The sequence below is a fragment of the Pseudonaja textilis genome, chromosome 18 (genome assembly GCF_049901715.1).
Source record: "Pseudonaja textilis isolate UNSWEBS1 chromosome 18, rPseTex1.2, whole genome shotgun sequence".
Lineage (NCBI taxonomy): Eukaryota > Metazoa > Chordata > Lepidosauria > Squamata > Elapidae > Pseudonaja > Pseudonaja textilis.
This window is the reverse complement of record NC_142007.1, coordinates 6,127,601-6,136,184: the sequence shown is the minus strand read 5'-3', so window position 1 is coordinate 6,136,184 and position 8,584 is coordinate 6,127,601. Positions and strand designations below refer to the sequence as shown.

General features: G+C 52.4%; 2 protein-coding genes across 4 annotated transcripts in view; both read right to left on the bottom strand.

Annotated features, from left to right (window-relative positions):
* Window positions 1-3,331, bottom strand: part of LOC113446197 (anoctamin-7-like) — a 23,115-nt gene extending 19,784 nt beyond the window's left edge. For both annotated transcript variants that reach the window (XM_087915182.1, XM_087915183.1), the window contains exons 1-4: window positions 2,550-3,331; window positions 1,351-1,453; window positions 723-907; window positions 301-408 (exon numbers count right to left, since the gene is read on the bottom strand). In XM_087915182.1, the coding sequence (XP_087771308.1) occupies window positions 301-408; window positions 723-907; window positions 1,351-1,453; window positions 2,550-2,672 (519 nt within the window). In that variant the 5' untranslated portion in view covers window positions 2,673-3,331. The remainder of the gene's footprint in view (window positions 1-300; window positions 409-722; window positions 908-1,350; window positions 1,454-2,549) is intronic.
* Window positions 3,332-4,671: 1,340 nt separating this feature from the next.
* On the bottom strand, window positions 4,672-7,597 carry CPLANE2 (ciliogenesis and planar polarity effector complex subunit 2). Of its 2 annotated transcripts, XM_026715743.2 has the most exons (5): window positions 7,394-7,597; window positions 7,134-7,286; window positions 5,990-6,114; window positions 5,760-5,896; window positions 4,672-4,976 (listed from the first exon to the last, which is right to left on the bottom strand). In XM_026715743.2, exons 1-5 carry the CDS (start codon window positions 7,497-7,499, stop codon window positions 4,721-4,723), a joined length of 777 nt encoding a protein of 258 aa, XP_026571528.1. In that variant the 5' UTR covers window positions 7,500-7,597; the 3' UTR covers window positions 4,672-4,720. The 2 variants fall into 2 exon arrangements, with proteins under 2 accessions (XP_026571528.1, XP_087771257.1); XM_087915131.1 differs by lacking the exon at window positions 7,134-7,286 and having other exon boundaries at window positions 7,394-7,536.
* Window positions 7,598-8,584: the final 987 nt, after the last annotated feature.

Here is an 8,584-nt window from a genome sequence, read left to right as displayed (position 1 = left end):
TGTGTGCAAACACCCTTTATATCCTGTTTTCCCAGCTGCAGCTAATGAAGGGAATCAGGGCCTCTTTCTCCCCCATAACCCACGTTGCTCCCTTATCCGTTCGTCCCTGCGTGTCCTAGGATGAAGAGGGGTTGGGCCTGGGTCTTCCTCTGAATGCCCAACTGGACTGTGCCCTTCCCCAGGTTCCTCCACAGCCACTGGAGCCACACCCCCACTCCCTGTCAGCTGTTTGACCTCCCCTTCGGAATCAGATTCCAACAGGGGCATGACACACCCATACAAAATTAGCCAAGGGCTTACTTGGAGAGGCGCTCGCATGCACAGCTCCTCGGCGTAATACACCAGCACCTCCCAGGGGGCGCTCAGCTTTAAATAGTGGATGCTCTTGTGTTCGCTCTGGGTCTCCTCCTGTAAAAGCAAACCCATTTGGATGGGTGGATCGAGAAGGAGGGCGGGGCACCCCAATTGAGAACTCCAGGAGCCCCGATTAAAACCCAACAAATCTGAAAGACGACAAGAGAGGAGTTCGGCCCTCTTCCAAATACTTGGATCAATTCCATTTCAGTGCAAAGACACGTCGGAGTGGGATGTTATTTCCGCCAATGCCAACTGAGCCCAGACTGTCTCTGATGCCAACACGGCACTCTCTGTATTACTGCCACCCATGGGGGAGCGGGGCTTCCAAGCCCCAGAGGTGCTGCCCCCGCCCCCAACGGCCTCACCTTCTCTACCAAGAGGCCGGTGTTCCTCAGGTTTTTGAGGAATTTCCGCTTCCATCTCTCGTGCCGCCCGTAGCGTTGGTCCCAGCCACCTCTTGCGCCCGCTGCTGCCTCACCCTGACGGTGCAGTTGTTTGGCACGCTTTTTCTTCGAGGGACGGGTTTTCTCTTCCCAAACCAGCACAAAGTCTGCAAAGCCAACCAAACAGGTGTTTTTGAACCTTTGTCCAAAGACTTTCATAACAGGCTGCCTTGTTATTGTTGTTGTTGTTGCTTTGCTGCTATTATTATTATTATTATTATTATTATTATTATTATTATAAACAGAATCGCAAGTCTTCTGAATTTTTCATGCAGTGATTTGCTCTGAGTTTTCCCTTTGCCATGGAAGCTGGTTCCCGGCTTAGTTTATCTTCGATATTTCGAAAAGAGCTCTTGGAGAGGAATCGCGTTTCATGAAGGATTCATGAAATCACCTGGACGAACTAGCAAAAAACAACAACTAACAACAACCCCTAACTCTGCTGGAATCTCATGCTGAGCGAGGATTCGGTTGGGACGGACTCTCAGATCCCTCTCAGATCCCTCCCAGGTCTATCCATTTATGCCACCGAGAAACAGGGCCTGCTCACCGATCTTCGTTTTCCCATCCCTGAAGTAATTTCCTCTGGAACTGTTGGAGGAATCATATCCGTCTCTGCTGCAAATGCAGACCGCGTCATCCTCTTCCACATCCTACCAATGAGAAGGTCAAGGGAGACCATATAGAGATATAGACAGAGAAGGACTGGGAAGCCTCGGGAGCCAGCTGGGGCTGTGGGTCGGGAAACACGGCCCACCAAGCAAGAGACATTGGAGAGTATCGCTGTCCTCTTATTAGAGGACGGATTTTAAGAGATCTTAGCAGCTTGGACTACAAATCTGGTGTGTCGTCCGTCCCCCCCCATCTCTCTCTTCTGCTTGCTAAGTGCTACACCCCTGTTTTGGGGGTGATCGGTTGTGCCACACATCGCAATACATCCCAGAATGTATTGCCACGGCAAAGGATGCTCTCCTTTTCCTCTACGTGGAATCCATGGAGGCCGACACATCAATAATTTCAGCGTCCCAAATTCATTGCCGTTGGCTTCCTTTCCGCTGGCTTCGTTACAAGCAGGGGTGGGATTCTACTGGTTCTGTCCAGCTCTGTGGAACCGGTAGCTCTGAAGAGCAGCAGACATAGAACCAGTTCTATGTCTGCTGCTGTTTTGGCCCACCCGCCTGCCCTGGCTCTTACCTGGCCTTCATTTCATGCTTTTTCAACCTCAGCTGCCGTGCAAGGCACAGCTGCGTTTGAAAAAGCAGAAAAAAGTGCTTTTTCAAATGCTGCTTCCCTACACGCAGCGCTGCTCAGCTGTCCAGGCAGCAAGCTGATGATTTACACGCGTGCGCGCAGCGTGCAGGGAAGCACATCGTAAATCACCGAACTGCTAGTTAACCCTGTCTGATCCCACCCCTGCTTACAAGCCCTCTAACTTTCTGTTTTTTGTTATTTTTTAATATGCATGACCAGAAATCGCCCGCCGTCAGCTTAATAAAGCTTTAAGGCGCTGCTGCGGGGGATTTGAATCTGCTCCCTGTTCTCTTGTGGGAACTTCCAAGGGGCTGCATCCTGAGGACTTGCACGCTTAAGAGTTTCACACCGAACAGGAGCAAAAGCCCCTTTTCCCGCTTACTCCATCCCGACCAGATCCCACAGCCATTCCCTAAGCGGAAGATCTTTTTTTCTTTTCTTTAACAAATCCCCAATAATATCTCTTAAATTCGTTTCTCTACCCTGTTAGCTACTTACGAAGCTACCGGTGGAGGCCCTGTTTCGAACGGCTCCGTCGTCACTCCCGGAGCATCCCTTGGCAGCGCCAAGCAGGAGGCTGGCATCGGCCGGGCTGAGAGCGGAGGCTTTCTTGCGGATCATGGCGCTTGGCAGCAGAGACCTGCTTGCTTCTTCCCGTCAGCTCTTGCCCATGAGTGTGGCAGAGGCCGGGAGGGGCTGCTGTGGTTGACAGGGGAGGGGCTGCCACCCTGCTTCTCAGCTCATCCCTGGTCCTGGACCGTGCCGTGAGGATGCCTGTGCAGCATCTTCTGGGGGCGGAGGAGGCAAAGCAGTCACCCTGCTTGGCGAAGGCGGTGGGCAGCTCCAAGGCTTCCTCCCTGCCTGCCTGCCTTTCAGGGCAGGTTCCCCCTTGCTGCTGCCTGCGTAGCTATGGAAATCGAGCTAATACTGCTGCTTTCCAGCTTCTCTTTCCCAGGCTGTCTGTCTGCGGAGCTTGGTGGAGGAGGAGAGGAGGAGGAGGAGGAGGAGGGGCCGTGCAGCAGCGGCAGGCCAGAAGCCAGCATGAAGGAATTGGCCAGCCAGTTTCTATGCCCGGGAGACGGAATGCCCTTCTGCTAAGAAGCGGTCAAGAAGGGCCTACGTGGAAGTGCGCAGGGAGGTTTTCTCTCCTTCGGGTGTAAATACAATTGTGGGGTGATGAAGATGAGGGGGAGGCTTGAAAACCAAGCCCTGGATCCTCACCTTTTCAGCCAAATGACGACATAGAATAGAATATAGAATAGGATAGAATGGAATGGAGTAGGGAAAGGGAATAGAGTAGAGTAGAAGAAAGAGAATAGAAATAAGAATAGAATAGAATAGAATAGAATGGAATGGGATAAGGAAAGGGAGTAGAGTAGAGTAGAGTAGAGTAGAATAGAAATAAGAATAGAATAGAATAGAATAGAATATAGAATAGAATAGGATAGAATGGAATGGAATGGAATAGGGAAAGGGAATAGAGTAGAGTAGAGTAGAATAGAATAGAAATAAGAATAGAATAGAATAGAATAGAATAGAATAGAATAGAATAGAATAGAATAACAGAATTGGAAGGAACCTTGGAGGTCTTCTAGTCCAACCCACTGCTCAGGCAGGATACCTTACACCATTCAGACCAAGGGTTGTCCAATCTCTTATTAAAAATTTCCAGTGTTGGAGCATTCACAATTTCTGGAGTCAAGCTGTGCCACTGATTAATTGTTCTAACTGTCAGGAAATTTTTCCCTCGTTCTAAAGTCGCTTCTCTCCTTGATGAGTTTCCACCCGTTGCTTCTTCTGCCTTCGGGTGCTTTGGAGAATAGCTTGACCGCTACTGGCTTCCCCGTTTTGCTTGTCAGAAGGTCGCAAAAAGACCTGACTCCGAGACACTGCAACGGTCATAAATATGAATCAGACGCCAAGTGTCCAAATTTGGATTAACATGACTGACGGGATGCTGCCACAGTTTGTTAAGTGTGAAGAACGATCACGTGTCACTTTGTTCCCCCCAGTGACGTAGTTTTGAACGGTCTCTAAATGAACTGTTGTAAGCCGAGAACTATTTGTATATATACAGATTGTGGGAGACACGTCCAGCGTCTAAATTCAAAATGTTTATTAACTCACTTGCATGAAGATAATTCATTTCCCAACTGTAGACATGTTAACATTAAATAATCCACTGTATATTTTAAAACATATATATTTTAAGGTATCCTCCCCTAAAATCGCTAGAATGACTTCCCAATATATATCTCATTTCATCTTCACTGATTTTGTGTACTGATTTTTTTTTTTACCAGTGTGTAGGACGGAGCATTTTTTGGTTGAGATTTGGAGTTGCCAGCTGTTGGACCATTCAGACACATAATCAAGGTCACTTTGTTGGCCAGAGAGAATTCAGGGCTGAGAAGCCACCCTCTTCCAAACAGATCAGAGCCTTAAATCTGGCATGAACCTGCAAAAATACTCTTCGGAACCTCACAAGTTGGATCCAGGGAGGCCTGCCCTCCCACGCTGCCTTCTGTCCCCCCCTGCGTCCTTGATGCATTATTTTTTACCACCGAGGGAACCCAGAATTCAGCCCTGCCAGCAGATACAAAGATTGGGGTTTAAAGGCTATTAAGAACCATCCGTTTTATTGAAAGGAAGAAACCTGTGCAGCAGAATTAGGATTTCATGGAGCCACAGCTTCCCGGGATGGCAGGGCTCGCCTCTCCGAGAACTAAGCCGGCCGCCACCTGGTCCTGCCTCCAGAGATGCTCAGCGAGGCTGTTCAAGAGATGCGCTACCTCAGCTAGGCCAGCGTATCCATCCGAGGGCCGCTCGCCAACGCTTTTGGCCCGCAAGATCGGCAAACCCCAGGTGTGGGAGAAAGCCACCATGTCCGATTCCGTCACATCCGTGTGGGCAAACTGGTCAAACCTGGGGACAGCTGGTCAAGGAAGGTGAATGGCCAAGCAATAAGAAGGGGACCATTCCACGCCAAACTCGGCCTGAGACGATTCTGGACTAGGCTACGGGGAACGGAGCCAGCTCCTCTTTAATCTTGGCAATGATTGTATTTGAATCGAGTGGGTTTTGAAAGGTTGTTTATGCTATTTCTTTGCTCAAGGACAGGCTGGCAGGAAGAAAAAGACAGGCGTTGCGGAAAAGCGAAATATTTCTTAAGATGAAACCATCTTAAAAAGAGGCAGGCTGCCCCCGCAATCTGTTGAGAAGGCCCTTAAAGCAAGGGTCTCCAACCTTGGCAACTAGAAGCCTGGTGAACTTCAAGTCCCAGAATTCCCCAGCCAGTAAATTCCCCAAAGCTGGCTGGGGAATTCTGGGAGTTGAAGTCCACCAGGCTTCAAGGTTGCCAAGGTTGGAGACCAGTGGTGGGATTCATTTATTTTATTTACTACCGGTTCTCTGGGTGTGGCTTGGCTTGGTGGGACGTGACTTGGTGGGCGTGGCAGGGGGAAGGGTACTGCAAAATCCCCTTTCCCTCCCCCACCCCACTAACCTGCTTTCCAGCTCTGTTCTCCTGGGCAGGGCAACCAAAGAACTAGCCAATCAGCTGGGACTCGGGAGGCAGGGAATAGATGGGGTTGGCGGGGCATTGGCCGGTTCTCCGAACTACTCAAAATTTCCGCTACCGGTTTTTCCAGAACAGGTCAGAACCGGCTGAATACCACCTCTGTTGGGGATCCCTGTTTTAAAGGATACTTGGTGCCCACCACCATTCGGACCACATCCCTGGTTCCGTCTGTCACGCGAGAGATTTGGTGAGGGAGGTCGAGAAAGGACGCGCGATCCGTGAAGGAGAACAAGAAGAGGACGGCGTCCGCTTTCTCTCTGCAGGCCTGCGGAGAATGGAGGAAAAGTCGAGGGGGCTCCCATTCCCCACCCCACCCATCCCAGAATGCAACCTGGCACCTCTCCGCGGGCCGACTCACGGGTAGAATGTGGTCAAACTTCCTCAGCACGGCTTCGCCACAGTCCCAGAAGGAGAACCTGAAGAAGAGCACCTTGCCACTCTCTCGCAGTTTTGCCGGCCAGTAGACGAGGCTGGTCTGGATCCCTGGGAAAAGAAGGAAGGAAGGAAAGAAGAAGGAAGGGAGGGAGGGAGGAAGGAAGGAAAGAAAAAGGAAGGAAGGAAGGGAGGGAGGGAGGGAGGGAGGGAGGAAGGGAGAGAGGAAGGAAGGAAGGAAGGAAGGAAGGAAGGAAGGAAGGAAGGAAGGAAGGAAGGAAGGAAGGAAGGAAAAAAGAAGAAAGAAAGGAAGGGAGGGAGGGAGGAAAGAAAAAGAAGGAAGGAAGGGAGGGAGGAAGGAAGGAAGGAAAGAAAAAGGAAGGAAGGAAGAAAAGAAAAAGGAAGGAAGGGAGGGAGGGAGGAGGGAGGGAGGAAGGGAGGAAAGAAAAAGGAAGGAAGGGAGGAAGGAAGGAAGGAAGAGAGGGAGGGAGGGAGGAAGGAAAAAGAAGGAAGGAACGAAGGAAGGGAGGGAGGGAGGGAGGGAGGAAAGAAAAAGAAGGGAGGAAGGGAGGAAGGAAGGAAGGAGAAAGAAAGAAAGAAAGAAAGAAAGAAAGAAAGAAAGAAAGAAAAGAAAGAAAGAAAGAAAAAGAAAGAAAGAAAGAAAGAAAGAAAGAAAGAAAGAAAGAAAGAAAGAAAGAAAGAGCCGCTTCAGCTGGAGCCCTCTGGGGACGGGACTCCTAGGGAAGCCCCCCTGCCAATCAACCCATGGAACAGAAGTTGCCCTCGGAAGTTGTGGGAGCTCATCGCTTGGAGACCTTCAAGAAGAGATTGGACTGCCATTGGTCAGAAACGGCGTTGGGTCTCCTGCTTAGACAGGGGCGGGGTCGGACTAGATGACCTACAAGGTCCCTTCCACCTGTGATTATCTGTTCATCTGCCTCAGGGAGAGGGTCTCGGGGCTACCTGGCAGAAGGAAGGACCCCCCACCATCCTGCCCAGTTTGTGGAAAGCTCTGCCCTTGCTCCTTCTTTTATCCTGGCACCGAGCTCGCCTGGGCTTTTAGGTTTTACAGGTTTCCATCCTTTGCCTTGTGAGGAGGAGGAGGAGGAGGAGGAGGAAGCGGGGGTCACCTGTGGTCTCGTGATGCCCCAGGGGCACCTCCAGACCGGCCAGCTTGGCCACCAAGGCGGTTTTCCCCACGCCGCTCTTGCCCGAGACGAAGACCTTGTAACCGACTACGTCGGCAGCCGCCTGCGGAGCCAGCACGGGCCTCTCGATCAGCCCTGCCGTGGGAGAGAAGGTCGACTTTGATAGCGGGGCGGGGAGGGGATTCCCTTGCCCCGAATCCCCCTCCCAAGCTCCCGCCGGGGGAGAGGAAGGGCGACCTCACCGAAGGATCGGCGCTGCGCCCGGCGCAAGAGCGCGCCCGAGTAAGCTCTGCCTTCCTCGGTGCAATGCCAGTCCGGGTCCACCACGGATCCCGGGCGGACGATCATTTTCCCCCCCCTCCCAACCCCCCCGCACCGCGGGAAAAAAAAGAAGCAGGCTGGGCAACGCTGCGCCCCGCGGAGGGATCGCCTCCCTCCTCCCACCGCGCATGCCCGAACCGCGTCTTCTCGCTTCTTCCGCCCTCGCTTTGTTTTGGCATGACGTCACACGGGGAGCCCCGACCCCTGGCATGCCAGGATCACGCCTCCCTCCCCCCCCACAATCCAGCGCTCGGCTGCTGCCAGGCTGGTGGGGGGGAGGGGGGGGGTGCTGCAGCGCTGCCCCCTTGGTTAAGGCCGTCCGTCCCCGCGAGGAGGGCGGAGGGGGCGAGGTTTTCTTTCTGCAAGCCGGATCCCCTGCGCCGGGGCTCCGCCGGTTGCCCCCTACAGAACAGGGGTTCCCCCCAAACTTGGCCACTTTGAAGACTGGTGGACTTCAACGCCCGGAATGCTCCAGCCAGCATAGCTCTTGAGACTTTCAAGAAGAGGATTGGAGCGTCATCTGTCAGAAATGGTGTAGGGTCTCCTGCTTGGGTGGGGGTGAGGGGGCGGGGTTGGTCTAATGACCTACAAGGTCCCTTCCAACTCTGATGATCTGTTATCTGCCTCAGGCATCATCCTGGGCATGGGGCAGGGCTCGGCTGCTGCCAGGCTGGTGAGGGCAAGGGAGGGCCTTATCTCCTGAGGCAGATAAACAGATAATCACAGTTGGAAGGGACCTTGTAGGTCATCTAGTCCAACCCCCCCCTCCGCCTAAGCAGGAGACCCTACACTATTTCTGACAGATGGCACTCCAATCTCTTCTTGAAAGTCCCACAACTTCAGAGGGCAACTCCTCAGCTATGGCTGGCTGGAGCATTCTGGGAGTTGAAGTCCACAAGTCTTAAAAGTTGCCAAGTTTGGAGACCTCTGGGTATAGAAAGAAGGGCGTTGGGTGTGTTTGTGTTTGTGTGTGGGGTGGGGGGTGTCCCATCCCTGCATATTGGAGGAGGCTAACTGTTGCAAGAACCAGGCGTGGCTGGTCTAGGGAAGAGAAGGACCAGGGGAGGTATGAGTGCAGGCTTCCAAGATTTGAAGGGAGAGAGAGAGAAAGG

Bases quoted from the DNA above. Each gene is read 5' to 3' on its own strand.
- CPLANE2 (XM_026715743.2), bottom strand. From the start codon at position 7,499: ATGATCGTCCGCCCGGGATCCGTGGTGGACCCGGACTGGCATTGCACC. The intron at 6,115-7,133 runs GTGACCCCCGCT...TTCTTTTCCCAG, and splicing joins GGGGCATCACGAGACCACAG to GGATCCAGACCAGCCTCGTC. The intron at 4,977-5,759 runs GTATCCTTTAAA...AGCTGTCCCCAG, and splicing joins CGAATGGTGGTGGGCACCAA to GTTTGACCAGTTTGCCCACA.